Raw genomic sequence first — 18756 nt, 5'->3', positions numbered from 1 at the left:
GCTCACCAAAGGTCGTGCTCAGGATTACATCATTTCCGGGCATGTCTCGCCTTGTTCGGATGGCAAAGCACCGAATTCAGGGAGAGACAAATGCGTGAGTGAAACAGTGAAGGAGTTTACCGCGTAAGGAACGAGGAGAAATGTAAAAAACAACGTTTGAAAGGAAAGCCGAACGTTCCTCCCGCCTGATGGCACGGGAAGCAGTTTCCCCTTGGAGTGGGTGTGGCTGGCGCATGCGCATTCCCTGACCCTTTCACGTGTGGGTTGCCCGCCGAGAGCAGGGGGAGCGCGAACCGGGGCAAAGGCAGGAACCGAGAGAGGAAAGCTTGGAAGCAGCCGGCATGGTGAGTGATTGACGGGCTTCTGCCGCTCAGCCTTTTGTCATCCGTGGAGCAAAGCAGCAGGGAAAGTGGAAGAAAACGAGCCTTGAGACCCTTTTCTGGCCTTGCATGATGTGGGTCTCCATGAGCTCCACCGTCTTCTGTCCACTGTGATTTCAGTAGGTTTCTACCGAAGGGTAGAGGACACCGGAAGGTTATTCCTGCCCTCTGGTTCTTCAGAAGCCTTTGGCTGGATCCTAAGAGACGCTCGATACGTCAAACTTTTGGTTTGAGCTAAAATAAGCGATAATGCAGAAATGGGAAGACTTTGATCCGAAATATTTGGGAGATTATATGGAGGAAAATTTTTGCACGTGGCTTCGTCTTCTTCCTCTATTATTTGAAAGTGGTATTGCTTATGACTAAGACCTCTCTAATAAAATTAGCTATAAATCATAACTCTGGGTTACCAGGCAGAAGTGAAATGTTACTTAACTTCTAAAAAAAAATATGTATAAATTAGCCAAAATTTATTTTGCGTCTAAGAACATTACTATGCCCTTGTGCGATGGGATTATTCATTCAAAAATAAATAGGTTTTTTTCCTTTTATTTAATATTTTTGCTAAAACTAAGGCATCGTCCTAAAAGCTTTGTTCTGTTCATGTTGGATTTTAAAATAGCATGTTTGTATAGCGTATCTGCAGCCAGTTCTTGTTGAAATCAATATTACACCGAATTCAGGGGGACATTGCCTGGCAAATGAGTGTATGTATGGGTCTTATTTGAAATTTTGTGAAGTTTAATAACTACAAAATTGCGTAAAATTGCTGTGTGAAATTTCTCTGGTGTGTAGAGCCAGCTCCCATGCTTTGTAAAGGGCAGCTGTAGTAGTAAACGCCCATTTAAAGACATACAGGTCAAAGAGAACGGGGAGAGAGAAGAAAGAGGCTTTATTTAAAAAAAAAAACAAAAATACTTGTAAGTGCTGCTTAAAACTGGTTTTCATGGGAAATAGAATTTAATGATCTTTGGACTGGAAATGTTTTAGTGAAAAAACCTCCCTTCCTGCTGTCCTCTTCATGTTTAATTTCCTTTCCCATCTCTTGGTGCAAAAGAAATCTTATTTCAAAACAAAACTGATAAATTGCATAGTTTTGAGCCCTCTATTACGATTTGTTTTCAGAAAATTATTAAGGATTATCCTTGTAGGCACCAATGGATGTATTTGGAGGTGTTTGTGGATGGCTGTTTTGATGACTGCTGAAAAGCCCATAGAAAAAAGATATTACAAGTATTATATCCCTTTCCAGTTACTTGCATGCCAGGGATATTTTTCTATATGAGGAGGTGCTCAGTTTTCTTCTGCTGGTTAAACAGTGACCTCTAGAGGATTCTAGAGTACACTAGAAGAATCTTCTAGTAATTTCTTCCACCATCCATGCCATAATCTGGAATGTATTGAAAGAAACATCCTAGTGAATTGGCTTCCTTTTGATTTATTTTGTTTTCACTTAACTAAAGTAGTTACTGTTTGAAATCATTTACTATTTGTGCAAGTAAATTGCATAACATAGTTTTATACTTAACTATATTGCATGATAATTTACAGCTGGTAGTATGAATCTGCAGTTAACTGATTTGATGCATTTAACTGAGCTGAATAAAGCATTTACAGAATTTTTAAAAATCACACTAAAATACCGGTAGTAGCCAAGCCTTCCAAGTGCACATCCAAAGTTCACTACGCTTGAACTGTTGAATGTTAACTTAAATTATCTTGCAGTTAATTATTTTCTTCAGATATTTTACAATTAACTCACATTTCTTTCCATTTATCATTGGAATGGCCAAAGATCAATTTCTCTGTTCTTCCCTCCCCTCTGCAGAAGATTGGAGAATTGTCTAGAACAGACAAGGAAAAGTTGGAGGAGAGAATAAGATACTTAGTAATACTCATTTGCTTAGTGACACAAAGTTATGACAGCACTGAAAAAGTGATTTATGACCATTTCTTCACACTTCATGGTCACATCAAAATTCAGCCGCTTGACCCCTGGTTCATATTCATGATGGTTACAGTGTCCCAGGGTCATCTTTTGTGACCTTCTGATTTGCAAAGTCAATGGAGAAGCCAGATTGGTTTAACTGTAATTTCAGTGTCAGTTTTTTTCTCAGAGCTCTTAATGTATTTCATATTTCATACAAGCTATATAAGCCCTAAGTTACCTTATAGGTGAAAAATTATTTTTGCTACGGCTTCATGATGATTTCTGGTTTTGTTTTAACAGGCAGGACAGGCATTTAAAAAATTTCTTCCTCTTTTTGACCGAGTACTAGTCGAAAGATGTGTGGCTGAGACAGTAACTAAAGGGGGAATCATGATTCCAGAAAAATCTCAAGGAAAGGTGCTACAAGCCACTGTTGTGGCAGTTGGATCAGGTTCAAAAAACAAGGCAAGTAGGAATTTAGCATTATAATTACATTTTTTCATAACTTTTCAGAGGAGTTCAATGGAGAAATCTGTAGTTAGTCAGAAATCACTTTCCCGCTGCTGTTTTATCCACCCATGATCATTGTTTAAGTAAGAAAATATATCTGAAGTGATGACCCAAAGGAACATGGATTGTCTAATTTATCTGTAAGGCCCTTCATGCCACAGCAAGGTGATTTAAAAAATCACCAGTCTCTAATTGTTTCTGTCCATCCAGTATGTTTGGCCAGATTCAGTGTGCTCTGGGCTCCTTCAGTTAAATCTCTTCTTACACAACTGAAGAAGTATGCCTTCTTTGTTGAAGCACCCACCTTCTGAAAGTGTCTCCTTGGAGATATGTATACTACCGCGCTTTAAAAATTCTGAAAGTGTCCTTAAAGAACTAGCTCTGTTCCTAGGCCTGGGGTTAGTTCAGAGAGCCCTTGGCAATTTTTGGGATGTTAGTTTTCTTACTTTGTTCACACAGATATATTCCTTTTTTAGAAATCCAGTAAATATTACAACTCACTTTATCATGAAATGGGGTGGTTAGAAAGACATACAGGTCATTTAAATCACTGGGTTAGGTTTGGTTTATAGTAAACCTCTCAAGATGAGAGACAGAACCATGTCCAGGAACTGTTTTTAATTTGAATTTGCAACTTTGAATTTAAAATGTATTCTCACCACAAAATATTTCTTAGTGTGTTGTAATGTTTACAATTCACATTCTTCCCTTTAGGATGGAAACACTCAACCAATTAGTGTAAAAGTTGGTGAGAAGGTTCTATTACCTGAGTACGGGGGTACAAAAGTTATTCTGGATGATAAGGTTAGTTTTACATTAAATGTTCATTCTTTCAATTCCACAGCTTAATTTTAAAAAAGTAATTATGTTTAAGTTTATGCTTAGACACCACTTCTTTAAAGCTACCATGGCAAGTCTTCAAATACCTGACATTCCAAGCTTTTGTGTTCAACTGTGTGCCCATTTGTATCTGACTAGTCCTTAGCTGCAAATATTCATATTTATTTCTAAAATGCTTGTCCTTTTTCTTTATTAAAATATCTGTGATGAGTGCATTACTTGGAGCCTGACAATTGCATTTTTAGTTTCTGCTTTGTCCAGACATGAAGTCTAGAGTAAACATACATTTTGAATGCATTTATCAATTCTGTATTTAAGCATAATTTACTATTTGTAGATCTGGTCATGAAGGTATTTTGTAATTCAGTATTTTTGGATTTAGAAAACATGTCTCCATCTATGATCATAATGGAGCCTGCCCAATTGCATGTGACAGCCACTAAGTGAGTTGGCCTTGCTTAAAGACTTCCACACTTGTCTCCCTGATTGGTCATTAAACAGCGTAAATCATTACGTGGAACACAGGACCCCAGCTAAGGGAGACCTAGTACAGCCCAAGACACTCTTTGCTTCACTTGACCTGACTAGACAGTGGCTAAGACACTGAGCTTGTTGATCAGAAAGGTCAGCAGTTCAAATCCCTAGTACAGGTCTCCTGTGTGAGCAGGGGGTTGGAATAGATGACCTCCAAGGTCCCTTCCAATTCTGTTACTGTTTTCTTAAAAAAAGACTTCCTGTCTCTTAATGTCCTCACAAGTGGGGAATCTTGTATGCAGTAAGAGTGTGGCTAGGACTTGTAATTTAGTCTGCTTTAAACTGGAATATTTCAGTCCACATGAAGGCTATTTTACGGGAAATTAGTTTCAATTATCTCTTCTCTCCCCAGTTTTCAAAGAAATAATGTGAAGGACATGTCCTTGCCTCACTACTTGCAGAGCACTAATCACTTTGTGCTCGTAAATCCATCTCTGCTAGAACAACTTAATTGCCTTGACTTCTGAACTAGTAACTTTTTGTCTTTGGTAAATGCTAATTTATATTCTCTATTTGCAGGACTATTTCATATTTAGAGATGGTGATATTCTTGGAAAATATCTTGACTGAGAAGTTCATACTATGGCATTATCATGAAGTTGTCATTCCACAAAAAGTGCTCAAATGCTTTTGCTCCATCATGTAAATAATTATTTTCTTAATAAATGCAACATTTCTCAAATGATATTGACCTTGAAATAAAACTTATCTGTATAGTGAAAATATTTCTTGCTAATGTGTTCATTATGGTGCTGCTTTAGCACTTGTTACAATTATTTATTAAATTTATTATGACCTATTCCCAAAAGGCTTTAGGCATCTTATACAGAAACAATTAGAATAGTTAAAAGCATGAAAGAAAATGTTGGTCCAGATTAAAAACTATCATAATAAACACACGTTACCATAGGATAAGGATGGTTAACCTTTTCTGCACCGAGTACTGAAAGCACGCACACACCCATAATGCAATGTGCATGCGCACATGACCTGTGTGTGCGCGCAAATCTCCCGCATGGGCCCCCGTCCATGTGCAGCAGAGACCTGAAGACCAGCTGGCCGGCAAGAGGTGCATGTGCGGCGGAGCTGAGCTGGGACTACAGCTCGTGTGCCCACAGAGGGCTCTCCATGCCACCTCCATGCCATCACGGCCATAGGAGCCTCACAAATACCCAGCTCCATCTAGGCCCTAGGCGTGGGGGGGGGGGGCGAGAGAGTGCTTTGGCGACCCCTGTGAAATGGCTGTTCGACCCCCAAAGGGGTCAAAAAGGTTGAGAACCGCTGATCTAGGGCCTGGGAGGGAGCCAGATCTTAAAGGTCTTCTGGAACACCAGAAGAATGGGCATTCATATCACGTGGGGGGGGGGATCCTATTCCGGAGTACAATGATAGCAACAGGGAAGGCATCCACAATAGGACAATGTTTGAGGGAACATGAAGCACAGCTATTCTGCCCGAATGTACCAGATGGGTAGAAATGCCTGGTGATAGGGAGTCCCTCAGATAGCTTAGTCCTATCATTGAGTGATCTAAAGTAATGAACACACCTTTCATTCACAAGGAATAACATGGCTTGAACCTCGAAGATAGTTTTCCAAGGCTTGTGATGGAAACCAGATTCTGCATTCTCTTCCTCCACAAAAGTAGTTGAAACAACTAACTTCCCTATTCTCGCTTCCTCCTGAAACTACATTTTCTCCCTGAAAAAAAAATAAAAAAATATACAAGTCACTTAAAATTAAAGCCCTGATTAAAATTACACTTATTTTGGTTCTAATTCTTAGGTGTTTACAACGGTTTTCTTAATGCAAATCAATGTTCATATTTTCTTAACAGCCGAAATAGAAAATTCACTGCACCCAACTATCCTTGTGAAAAATGTAAGGGTTTAATTCTTTGATTACCTTAGTTCTAGTTCAATTTCCCAGGAAATTTAGTACAGTAGTGAAGTATTTACATTCCAGATGTACCCAAAAGCATTTTTTTTAAAAAAAAAACCTTATAATTGCCATATACTTGAAATTGCAAATATCTTGCTTCAGCAATACCCCTGCCATTCATTAACGGCTACATCTCCAAATTAGTGAGGTAGGCAGCATATAAATTTAATAAAATTGGAGGTGACACTCAGCAAGATTAGGAGTAGCTGCCTGCCAGCTGATAGGGAGGACCTCTTGTATGAGGGAGAAGGGCTCAGCGCTCCGCATCTCCAGCCGATAAACGGGCCGTCCGGAGAGTAGCGAAGAGAACAGCAGTCTGACCAGGGGCGTCTTTTTTCTGTGGCTGCTAGCCGAGTAAGAGACCCCTGACGCGTGCGAATTTCCCCAGCTTCAAGGAGCCGCGCGCGCATAACGACAGAAGGGTCCGGAGGCGCCAGACGGCCGCCCGAAAGATCTTCCACAAGAGATGCCCCGCCCTCTTTTCGGGAAGCCCTCAAAAACTCCTCCCGCCCCGACAAGCTCTAAACGCACGCGCTACTTCCCTGCTTCCTCCTCGCCTTTCAGTTCGGCTTTCCCCGCCCCTTCCGGTGTCGTTTGCGTCACGCATTCGGCTCCTCCTCCTCCTCCTCCTCCCTTGACTTATTCCGCTGAACTTTGTCTCCTCCCGAGCTGGAGGGCGCTGTTTTCTCCGCAGCACCCGCTCTATCAGTCCCACACCAAGTTCCCTCCTTAGCCCCGCCCCTCTGATGTAGGACGCTACGTAGTTCTCCGAATCCCCGCGGGCTCCTCTGCCCCTCTACTCCTTCCCCGCCCCTCGGGGGAAGTCGGCCTCGTCGTCGTCTCGCGTCTTTCCGCGCGTCTTCCGCCTCTTTTTTTTTTTTCCCCTCCCCGCCTGTTGGGTAGCTGCTGCTGCCGCCGCCGCATCCGGGTCCTGGCGCCGCTCGCTGTCACTATGGTCATGGCGGAGGGGACGGCTGTGCTAAGGCGGAACAGGCCGGGCACCAAGGCCCAGGTAAACCCGTCGTTCTCCCGCAAGGCCTGGGAACGCTTAGGGGCAGGGGCGTGGGGGACCGCGGCTGCGGCGAGGAGACGGGCCGGGTATTGCCGCGGGACTGTGTGGGGGGGAAACAACTGCTGGTGGCGGAGGCCTACTTGTAGCCCCCACCCCACCCCGTCCTCCCTCCCAGGAAGACGGCCGTTCTGCTTGCTCTGGACCAGGAGGGGGGGTGTCCGCCGGTGGGAGATAGCTAGGGCAAAAAGGGCACTCCCCGCCATGGCTAGCAGGGCCCGGTGTGGGAACGGAAGGCGGGGCGAGAAAAGGTTAGTCAATGCGGCGTCCCCGCAGGTGTGTATGTGTGGGAGGGACGGGACTGACAACCCTCTCTCTATCTCCGGGGTTAGAAACTAGTCACTGGGCCCGAAGCCCTTGGGGGATGGCGCTGTAACCAACAAGAGGGCAAGGATTCGGGTCTTTTATAATTCCTTCTCCCTCCCTCCCTCCCTCCCTCCACCAACCGCCAAAAAGAGATTTCACTCTGGAATTAGAAATTAGAAGGTTGAAAAACGTGAGAAGAAAAAGCCTTGGAAACAAGGTCAGGGTGGCGGGCGCCCCCCCCTCCTCCTCCTCCCCCGAAGAAGTGGGAAGAGAGTAGAACACGGGTGGGTCTGTAGGGAAAACGGCGGGGGCTATTTGGGGAGGAGGAGGAGGAGGAGGAGGAAGGTGTAAGGGAAAGGCCGGAGCCGTGACTAAAGCAGGGAAAGACGGAAGTTGACTGCACAAAGTGGGCTTGTAACCTGGGTGTGGATGAATGCTACAGGGTGTGTTATGGTGCCAAAGTGCTTCTGAAACAACGTTTTCCTATCTTCCCACAGAAGAAATGGGCGGTATTGGAAATCGGTTGTCCTTTCCTGTCCAGAATTAGTGCTTTTGGGATTGCAGAGGCTGGGAAGGGCTTGTTTTTGCCCGATGCTGATACAAACAAACCTTTTCTCCAATAATTCAATGCTATCATAGCCGATTGTTATTGTTATAAGTTGTTTGATTCTCACTTTTTGGAAGGTGTTCTTCAAATTTCTGTTTTGGAAGCTTTAGAATTTTTATTGAAAACTTGAAAGGGTTTTTAGGTGCAGTCTGTAGGTTTACTTGATTTCCCTTGGTCCTCTCCTGCCTTCTTCCAGCGGCAGCTTGTTTACTGCAGATGTAATGAACTTGATTAACATTTGGAACTGTAGCTCTCAGAAGCTGACTTTTTGCTGCCTAGAACTAGAAATTCCAAACTCTCTGAAGGAGCTAAGGCAGTGATGGCTAACCTTTTTGCTGTCGCATGCCAAAAGTGAGGATCATGCGGGAAGGGGTCACGCATGCATGTGCCCATACCCACCATTCAATTTGCCCCACCCCTGGCACATGCGCACCTGACCCCCCCCCCCCGCGCTAGCCCATTTTCCACCCTCCCCAGGCTCCAGAGGCTTTCTTGGAGCCCTGGGAGGGCAAAAATGGCCTTCCCTTCGCCACCTCAGAGGCTGGAAACAGCCCATTTCCTGACTTCAGGCAGGCCCAGAAGGCCCGAAAATTAGCTGGCCGGTGCACATATGCGCGCTGGAGCTAAGTAGGGCAACGCTCACGTGCCCACAGATACAGTTCCGCATGCCACCTGTGGCACCCGTGCCATAGGTTCGCCATCACAGACCTAAGGTGTCCACTTCTGATAGAACATTTGTATACTAATTGTGTACAGGTAGTCCTAGACTTATAACAGTTCGTTTGGTGACCGAAGTTAGAAGGCACTGAAGAAAGCGACTTATGACCATTTTTCACGCTTACGATTGTTGCAGAATCTCCATGATCAAAATTCAGATGCTTGGCAACTGACTCAGTTATGATGGTTGCAGTGTCCAGGGGGTCATGTGATCACCTTTTGCAACCTTCCGGCAAGCAAAGTCAACTGGGAAGCCAGATTCACTTAATGATGGTTTTATTAACAACTATGGCAAGCAAGAAATATTGTAAAATGGGGTGAAACTCACGTAACAATTGTTGCTTAGCAACAGAAATTTTCGACTCGATTATGATCATAAGTTGAGGACTACCTGTAGCGTGTGCTAGATTTCTATACACCTGGTGCCATCTTGCTTTCTTGAGACTAGTTTATAATGAATAGAATATGTATGTCACTCAAGCTCCTCTTTTACTATCAAACGAGTTTTTCTACTATGAAAGATACTGAGAAGATGATACTGTAATTCTGTGCTTGGAAGCGTTCTATATAGTAAAATACCTTATTTGGTAGACAGAAATAATGGGAGTTTATATTAGAAACAAAATGGTTTTCAAGCTATTCTGTAGACATCAGAGGAGCACATTAGTATATAAAGTTCACAATAAGATTTCTACACCAGGGGTATCAAACTGAAGGCCCTGGGGCTGGATCCGGCCCACAGGGTGCTTAGATCTGGCCCGTGAGTGGGGGCACCCTGGAAACAGCAAAGGACCAGCCCGCAGTGCCTCTGCCAGCAAAAATAGAGCTAGAGTGGGCTGCACTCTGGGGGTCCGTTTTCCCTGGCAGAGGGTTGCAGGAGGTCATCGCAGCTGGAAATGGAGCTTGGGAACCCATTTTTGCTGGCAGAGCATTTGGGCCACCAAAGGTGCCCCCCGACACTAGTGATGTTGAACTGGCCATGCCCACCCCACCCACACACACCTGCCTACCCCAAGGTCAAACACAATCCTGATATGGCCCTCAAATCAAGTTTGACACCCCTGCTCTACAGTGATTAGTCTTTGATTATATTCTATATTATAACTTAGTTGAAATAGTCATCTTGAAGCACTTAGAATTTTTAAAAAAATAATACTTAGTGATATCTCTGATTTTTCTCTTTGAAACTAATATAAAATATGTGTGTTTGTATGTATATATTCACCTTACATGGAATTTGTATAGTGCATCTCTGGAAGATCTTAGTTTTTATTTTCAGTCTATTAGTCTTAGCCTCTATTAATACAAAACAGTTGGAGAACATGTATAAATTAGCATGTAATATTTTAAGGTGATTTTTCAGATGTTGTAAAGCAAAAACAGATAATGAGGCAAAAAGTTGGTTATTTTCCCCTCTATTTCCTGCAGCCTGTATAATATTCTCTAAATGGAAACATGATGGTAGATTGGCTCTGATAATTTGGCTTTTCTTGTCTGTTCCTATTAAATTTATGGATTTATAATTTTTGGTAACCAAGATTGTTAGGGTTATCCTCACAAAATAGCTTGGGGAAATCTGATAAAACCTATGTAAAATGCCATGGGTTGTTAGAGTGCATATAATGTATTTGTGAAATATATTCATATATAATTTTAATTGTAAAACAGCTTGATATTTTTTCTTGAAAATGTCTCTAATGCATCCCAAAATGCAGTGCAGTAAATTGTTTAGATTAACCAATACAGTGATTACATTTAAGCCCTATTGCTATTAAATTTTATTTCAGAAGCATTTAAACACACAGTTAAAATGTCCACATGTAATAGAAAAATGCCTTTCTATTGCCCAACTTTCTGCCCACATGAATAGCAGTGACTCCTTACATAGTCTTACATGGGTGTTATAGAAAAAATTATTTTGCTATTCTTCCTATCTTTGTATTACATTTTAATAATTTTAATAATATATATCGTGCTATATCAGTTCATTGGTTATTTACCTCACCTTAAATTTGCATAGGATGGTGTACAACTGAGAGTTGGTAAATTGACAACCAGTTTGATGTAGGTGCTGACCTAGAAACCAGGAGACTAGTTCTAGTCCCACCTTAGGTATGAAAGCCAGTTGGGTGACTTTGGGCCAGTTGCGCACTCTCTTTCAGCCCAACCCAATTCACAAGGCTATTGTGGGAAAAATAGGAGGAGAAAGGAATTGATACTTTCATCATCTTGAGTTACTTATACTACTATAATAAAAGTATGCCATTTTTTTTTAAGTTGCAAAACTCTTAAATACATTTTGGTAATAGGCAAAGATGTCTGGGCCTTTTTATTATTTCTCAGCACCTCCCTTAATATTTCATTAATGCTACATGGAGTCTAGTAGCTTAATTGCTTTAATAACAATTGTAAGATGCAAGAAATTCTGCATCTTTGTAGTGTTAAACTTGTAGGACTGCACTACTGTAATTCTCTAACTCATACATTGTACTGATTCGGGTATGTATTGTTTATTGCAGTATTTATCATATTTAGATCCCAAATTTAACTATTTGCATTGTATAGAGTGGCTAGTAATAGAAATGTATAACAGAGATGGTAGGATTGGGGATGTCCTTCTAAAGAGGTTTTGTTTCATAAAAGCACTCATAGTACTGCTAGATATTTCTGGTATTAGAATAAAATTCAGTGAGATAGGTAACAAAAAACATGAAATTATACAGACTAGAAGGTGATTTGTTCTTTTAAAAGGCAAACCAAGTGCTGTTATAAACTTGAGTATTTTTAAGATTTGATTTTGTTGTGCGTCAGTCTTTCTGATTTTTGTTTTTGTTTTTAGGATTTTTATAATTGGCCTGATGAATCATTTGAAGAGATGGATAGCACATTGGCAGTTCAACAGGTACTCAGCATTTAACTATATCTTGGTATTCTATTCATTTACTTTTTGACAGTTATGGATTTATAATGGACTAGATTGCATTAATGGTGTAGTTTTACCAGCTTTGCTGTTTAGTGCTTATTATATCATTTTTACACTAGAAATACATAAATGTTGCATGCTTACTGAGCTGCCTGTTGTTTTATTGTTTTGCCCTGTAATTAATAAGTTCAGCTACAGGACTGACAGTTTTTAGTCAAAGTAAATTGTACATTTAGTAAGTTATCTGTGTTGGAACATAGATGCAAAACAATGAGAACAGGAATTAGCAGAGCAGGTAAAAAGGTTAGTTGGGAAGTGTTCAATATAAATTTTGCTAGCTTCACACATATACAATATATGGTTATTAATGCTGTGATTCATAATACATATATTTTAAACATTTCCCCCTCTAGTATATCCAACAAAATATAAGGGCAGACTGTTCAAATATTGATAAAATTCTTGAACCTCCAGAAGGACAGGACGAAGGTGTTTGGAAATATGAACATTTAAGGTAATTGCAACATTTAAGGTAAATTGCTCTTTTAAAAAAAGTTTGTTCTTAAGAAAATTGTGTTCATTTGCATCATTTGCAATCCAAGTAAACAAAAAGGACTGAAAATAGCAATACTTTCTCATTAAGAAAATTGCCAATTGCTTCTGAGATTCTAGTGTTTAAGGAAAGGGACATATGTTAAGTAGAAATGGCAAAGATACATCCTTTTAAAATGCCTTATTCGTTTACTTAATCTTATTCTTTTAATCATGTGGGCATGGGATTTGAGTGGGATGCATATTTACAAGAGATTCTCTCCTCCCCCCCTCCCTCCCCAAAATCCTGGCTTGTTTTCCCCACACACAAACAGCTCTGTAGGTTGTTAGAGGTGGATGAACTATGCATTTTTTCATCCCTGCTATAACTGACCTATTCAAATTTACTATAATATAATAATGTAGTTTAACATTAAAATGTAGTTTACCTCATTGGCTCTGTGTCAAAAGATAATTTTCAGATTGTTTAAATATTTGTTAATATAGTTTATCGTGTATTTTAAAATGTATTCTTTTTTACTCTGGGTCTTGTGGCTATAATAAAATAGTGTGGGTATACAAAGTGGCATGTTTTCAACTTCATATTCTACCATGTTCCCCACTCAGCCTGAGGTAGAAATATACTCACTGAACCTTGCCCCAAACTGATGGATAACCTATATTTTCTAGAGGCCATATAAGTATTCCACAGTATTGCCCTCTATCAGTCATCAGAGATCTAGGCAGGTCATCTGAATAGTCCATCTTCTTTATAGAGGCTATTGGCTTTGGTCAATTCAGCGTAACCTAATTTTGCTATAGAAGAAATTTTTGTCAAATTTACTAAATACCCTGTTTCCTCCAAAATAAGACATCCCCTAATAATAAGCCCAATTGGGCTTTTCAGCGCATGGCAATAAGGCCAAGCACTTATTTCAGAGTTCAAAAAAAATATAAGACGAGGTCTTATTTTTGTAGAAACATGGTAATATTGTTTTTATTAAAATTTTAGAAAATCTTAAATATTTAACTCTTGTCTTTTGACAGGAATATAAATAACACTTAAGATATTTTTTCATGCTTCTTTCCAAAGGTAACAATTAACAGCATTTTACAATGTTTGTGGTATTTCCTAGGCTTATAATTATATCAAATAAGAGAAAAAAGGGTGATGATCTAACTTTTTTTTCCTAAATATTTTAGGCAATTCTGTTTGGAGCTAAATGGTCTTGCAGTTAAACTACAGGTAACTTTTTTTCATTTTTCTTTAGGCACTTAAGAGTCTTTTTAAAAATTAGTTAAAACAGAACACTTTTTTAACATTTTGTTTTTTAGTTATATATAATGATCAGATAGGAAGAACATTATCTGCACAAAATGTATTTTTCACATAGGCTCAACAAGTATTTATTGTGCAACTATTTTAATAGAGTGAATGCCACCCAGACACATGCACACAGATGACAGCAACTGAACAATGGATTTTTCTTTGTGCAGCCCATAAAACTCCCAAAGAGGTAAGAGAGAAAATGGGAACTGTAATAATTAAAGATGTTTTACTAATTGTGTTACTGTGCTGCAAATGTTATTTTCCTATACTGTATGTTCAGAAACAAAATTTTACACTTCTGTTCATCTACAGAAGTGTAGATAAATTGCTATTCTCTAATTATTAGTGGCATTCTTCTAATTTCTGATGATCTTCCATGCATAAGCCCCACCCCACCCCACTTGTATCAGTAATTGGTAAAATGAGGACCCAAATTGTTGGGGGCAATATGCTGTCTCTGTAAACTCTTTAGAGCGGGCTGTAAAGCACCATGAAGCAGTATATAAGTTTTGTTCTGTCCTAGCCTTTCTGAGTCATTAAAACACACGAGTAGTCCCAAAAACCTCATTGCAACAGCTGTGAATTCTGTTCATTCACAGATGAGTCCCAATTAGTTATAAAGAGTCCTTCAGGAGAAGTCCTTCGATATAATCACCCACCCTTATCTCCCTTGACACTCTGCCAAAGACCTAATTGGCAAAGTCACATGGAGTCCAGAATCAAACAGAGCTTCAGGCTTTAAGCTGAACTGAATGAACAAATGTTGCTTCCTCCTCTTTTAAGTCTTATGGGAGGGACCAATCATCTCCCAGCCCTACTCCCGAGTTGTCCCTTTTGTTTTAGATGTTCTTGCCTTCTGGCAGCTCTGCACATGCACACACTGGGAACAGGCTCCCTCTGTTCCTCTGCCTCGCTGAGGTCTGACTCTGGAGGCTCCGGAGGCAGCATGTACCTCCCAGATGGCCCTTTCTCTGCCTCCAACGCAGAGCCCTTGTCCAAGCCTTCCCCAGATTCCAGGACTGGCAATTGTTCCTCCCCACCCTCTTCACTGTCCGACTCTGCTGCCAGCTCCTCAGGCTGCTGGTGGACCACAAGAAGTCTAAAGTGCTATTGCTATATGCTTGCAAGTGAGTAATTGCAGAGGGCATTGGCTTTTCCTTATGATGTAACCACATTAAATTTTATAAAAAATATACAATTCAAATCATAATTTGGCATTCATTGTTATTTATTTTGTTCTCATTCTTATCTCAACTGAGGAGCACAAGGCAATTCCTCATTTTTCCCTATAATAGTAATATCGCCCAGTGAATTTCATAGCTGTGTGAAGAATGGAATTTGGAAAGGATGATTTTTTTTTTCATAAATTGATTTTAGATTATTTGAAAGTATTAAAACGTTATATATATAGTAAATGCAGTACTTTCATTTATTTTTTTCTAGTGTCCTGCCATTGACTACACTAGACATACACTGGATGGTGCTGCATGTCTTCTGAATAGCAATAAATATTTCCCCAGCAGGTAAATATTTTCTCAGAATTATAGAAACCTTATTTCAGTATTAATTTCATGTATTGTCAATTGAGGATTAGGGGAATATTTAATGCAACAAAAAAATCTTGTTTTTGCAGGGTTAGTATAAAGGAATCATCTGTAGCCAAACTAGGATCAGTTTGCCGTAGGATTTACAGAATATTTTCACATGCATATTTTCATCATCGTCAAATATTTGATGAATATGAAGTAAGTGCTTTATTACAAAGAGTATTGCCCTCTAGCTATGTGTTCTAGAATATGCTCTATTAAACTATATGAAGCTTAACTTCTGAATAGATGCATATCGGATTGGGTTGTAAATGTTTGAGATGGCAATTTTAAATGCATTTAACTGGGACAACTGAATACATGGATTTTATTTCTGGGTAAACCTTTAGGTTGTGCTCTTACTTTAGTACCAGAAATTGTAATGGTGGAATAGCTTTATTGGTCTACTATTTTTTATATTGGAATGGTTGTTTAGAGTGCATGCCTACTGAATGTTGCTATTGTTTTTATGACATTAATTAATGTATAATTATGGTTTCAAAATGTTCTCCGGATATGGGATTTGAATATAAACTCTAAAAGTCAGTGTGTCTTGCAGTTTCTTTATCAAAACCTTATGCATTTAGTTTATTTTGATCATCTGATGTCCTGTAAAAGCATTTTCACAAAAATTGTGGAAGAAAGGATTGTAAAACCTGAAAGTACTTTCATCTTAAAAACTAATACTTTTCTGTAAATTTTTGATTGATTCTTTTTAATGGGACATTAAACAAATAGGTCAATAGCAGAGTGTATTGAATGAATATAGGTGTGTGGTCTTGGCTGCTTATGTATGGTAAATGTACAAAGAATGTTTGTGGTACTGATGGGTTGCAAATAATGGTAAAAAGATAGCAATGTGTAGTTTGCCCAGAGACATGAAAGAATGAAACAAACAAATAGAAGTGGCTAAAATGTATTTTCGTCCTTTTTGTTCAATGGAAGTGAGAGTTAGATATGTCAGGAAAAACATAAAATTAATTTAGTAGGAAAGGAGTACTTGAGAAGAATATGTGGCTGAAAAGAGAGTTTAGAAAATGAACGTAGATTGAATACTAAGATGAGCACTCAATTATGTATTTAGAGAGCATTTAAGTTGAATCACTGAAAATTTTAAATAAAATCATGTGTATGGATATCATGGAATCAAGGGTAGAAAGGAATGAATGGATTTGGTGTAAATTTTCTCCTCTTGTGCTTTTAATATCTTTGTTTTTTGTTTCTTCTTGTGGTTTCTCTAACATTGTTTATCCTGAAAACGTATACTGTGATAACTATATGTGTGGATGTTAACATTCATGCACAGTGGATTGTATTTGGTTAGTGAAATTGAATGGATACAAAATCCATTTAAAAATTGGGGTCTTGGGACTATCTCTTCATGTTTTAAGGGTGCTGATGTTTTGTGAAAGATAGTGTTAGAAGCATTGTAAGAAGACATTTCCACATTCTGTCATTTATCAGGTGGTTCCTTCTTTTTTAGTTGGAAAAAAAATCTTAAAAGTAGCTTTATCTTACATCCTGGAAAGCTTCAGAATACAGCACAAATTGTATTCTACATTCCCCCCCAACATAGTGCTCCCCATGAAGGAATTTTTGTCCCTGAGTAATTTTAATCTGTATTAACATGTACTTTTCTAATGTGTATTAACATGTACATTTTTTCTGTCCTCAGAATGAGACTTTCTTATGTCATCGGTTTACCAAATTTGTGATGAAATATAACTTGATGTCCAAGGATAACCTGATCGTACCAATTTTAGAAGAGGAAGTGCAGAATTCAGTTTCTGGTGAAAGTGAGGCATGAGGAGTTTCGGGGACTGAAATGAACACATAATTAACATTGTGTACTGTATATATAATTTTAGAAATTTCAATCATGTATCCTTAGAGCGTTGTTTAGTATACTTTTTGTATGCTGTGTGCGTTGCCTCTTAATATGGGATATGGTTTTAAGTTATTCATGAGCTGTATATTCAATGTGGCACTCATGGTTTTTAAATAAAATTAGAATTATCTGTTTATACTGCCTGTTAATAAATGAATTTACAGTTCTGTAAAATTGCTGCTAAACAATCATTGGATCTTAGTCTTCAATGTCCAGTTTAAACCTGAGCTTTTCATTCTAATGAAGTTGGAACTTTAGCCTTAGTTTGACACTTCAGAAGCTTGCAAGTCCATTTCATTTCTTTCTAACTTTTGTATTTTATGGAAATGATCCTTATTTAGTTTTGCTTTTGGGTGTATGCATATATAGAACTAACCTGTTACAGTACATGTGTATTGAAATATTTGTTACTGCAGTATTAATACCAAATGGTAGCTTTTATTATGCTGCCTAAAGTATATTCTAGAGCTTTTGGTTTCTTTCTGGACTTGCCTTGCTGTATCAATGGAGGCTTCTGCATATCCATAAATAGTTATATGTCCAATCCCTTTAAGGCAAAGATTCCCTAGCTGAACTTCTCGCCAGTGGATGAAACAGTGTGTGCTTTCTCCTGGCCTACAGTAAAGTTCTCTGTGGCTTATACTTGTGCATATTTATAGTAATTGCTTACAGACTATACCTCGCATTAAACATTTATGTTAACACTACAGCAGATTGTGCCAAAATAATCTTACTCATTTGTAGGACAAGTCCCATGTACTTGGAAAAGTTTTATCCATCATTTGCAGGTTGTTTTTATTGATCCAAATATTGCCCGAATATTATCTGAATATTTTGTATGCTAGTCAATGAATTCCACAATTATGTCCTCCAATCCAACTGTATGTTCTTTACGTAGCATCTTAAGATATGCATTAGCACTAAAGTTCAGTAAGAACTTAATGGAGTTTAAACTATTTTGAGTGCTGTAGAGCTAAATATTTTTAAAAGACAATTATAATAGGCTTCTATACATTGGATGTACATGAATACAGAAATCTAAAAGCACTAGCACTGTTCAGTCAAGTTTGGTATGATGTTTTAACTTTTGGGAATTGAAGGCTGATTCTTTCTTATCAAAGATGTCCCTTTATTTGTTGAAATAGGTTTGTTTGGCCCTTATGTGGTCAAACTAGTTTATTTCCTACTATTCGTAACTTGGTTTCAGAGCACATAATGTTCTTGCCTTAATTGCATATAAGATATTATGAATTGGTCCCATAGAGTATCAAGATTGCTGCTCTAATAGAAAGAAAATCTTTTTAAAAGATATTTGGATACTTCATAGCAGATGATAGACACTTTGAGTGAGACTGTGCTAGAGGCATATTCTTGGAAGTTGAAAGTTCTTCACTGGACTGACAGATTTGGCTTCTTCAACTGCTTTTATTATCTATTTTGGAATGGTTTTAATGGTCAACAGGGTCATCACATCAGATGGTTCTTAGCAACAGCAATTATACCCATGTGTAATTTGGTTAGAGCATGTGGTTGAGGAGTTACGTTTCAGGGGTTACAAGATGCAGCTGGCATTCTCTATTTGAATGTAGCCTCCCCTAATTAACAGACAAATATCAGTAAGCATTAATTTTGAGGCTGCAATAAAATCATAACATGTCTCCCTCT

At 39.0% G+C, this 18756-nt stretch overlaps 1 protein-coding gene and 1 long non-coding RNA gene across 4 annotated transcripts; one reads left to right on the top strand and one right to left on the bottom strand.

The window, feature by feature from the left end:
* Positions 1 to 42: 42 nt before the first annotated feature.
* Positions 43 to 17279, top strand: LOC139309123 (MOB-like protein phocein). 3 transcript variants are annotated; one of them, XM_070933279.1, is made up of 9 exons: positions 43 to 344; positions 2611 to 2775; positions 11673 to 11735; positions 12170 to 12270; positions 13491 to 13533; positions 13718 to 13804; positions 15061 to 15140; positions 15251 to 15362; positions 16879 to 17279. In XM_070933279.1, the coding sequence occupies exons 1-9, from the start codon at positions 342 to 344 to the stop codon at positions 17008 to 17010; spliced, it is 786 nt and encodes a 261-aa protein (XP_070789380.1). In that variant the 5' UTR covers positions 43 to 341; the 3' UTR covers positions 17011 to 17279. The 3 variants fall into 3 exon arrangements, with proteins under 3 accessions (XP_070789380.1, XP_070789379.1, XP_070789378.1); XM_070933277.1 differs by lacking the exons at positions 43 to 344; positions 2611 to 2775 and adding an exon at positions 6952 to 7146; XM_070933278.1 differs by lacking the exons at positions 11673 to 11735; positions 12170 to 12270; positions 13491 to 13533; ... (2 more) ...; positions 15251 to 15362; positions 16879 to 17279 and adding exons at positions 3535 to 3624; positions 4714 to 4917 and having other exon boundaries at positions 85 to 344.
* LOC139309125 (uncharacterized) lies at positions 1178 to 6699 on the bottom strand. Its single transcript, XR_011599790.1, has 4 exons — positions 6099 to 6699; positions 5742 to 5894; positions 2143 to 2224; positions 1178 to 1770 (listed from the first exon to the last, which is right to left on the bottom strand). It is a non-coding gene; the product is annotated as an uncharacterized lncRNA (long non-coding RNA).
* Positions 17280 to 18756: the final 1477 nt, after the last annotated feature.

The sequence above is a fragment of the Pituophis catenifer genome, unplaced genomic scaffold (assembly GCF_029215685.1).
Source record: "Pituophis catenifer annectens isolate HBS135680 unplaced genomic scaffold, rPitCat1.0.hap2 SCAF_1, whole genome shotgun sequence".
NCBI classification, from domain to species: Eukaryota; Metazoa; Chordata; class Lepidosauria; order Squamata; family Colubridae; genus Pituophis; species Pituophis catenifer.
This window is presented reverse-complemented; position numbering and strand designations above follow the sequence as displayed.

Excerpts from the sequence above, each read along its gene's own strand:
- LOC139309123 (XM_070933279.1), top strand. Across the intron at positions 2,776-11,672 it reads GATCAGGTTCAAAAAACAAG|GATTTTTATAATTGGCCTGA; the intron begins GCAAGTAGGAAT and ends TTTTGTTTTTAG. Across the intron at positions 15,141-15,250 it reads AATAAATATTTCCCCAGCAG|GGTTAGTATAAAGGAATCAT; the intron begins GTAAATATTTTC and ends TTGTTTTTGCAG.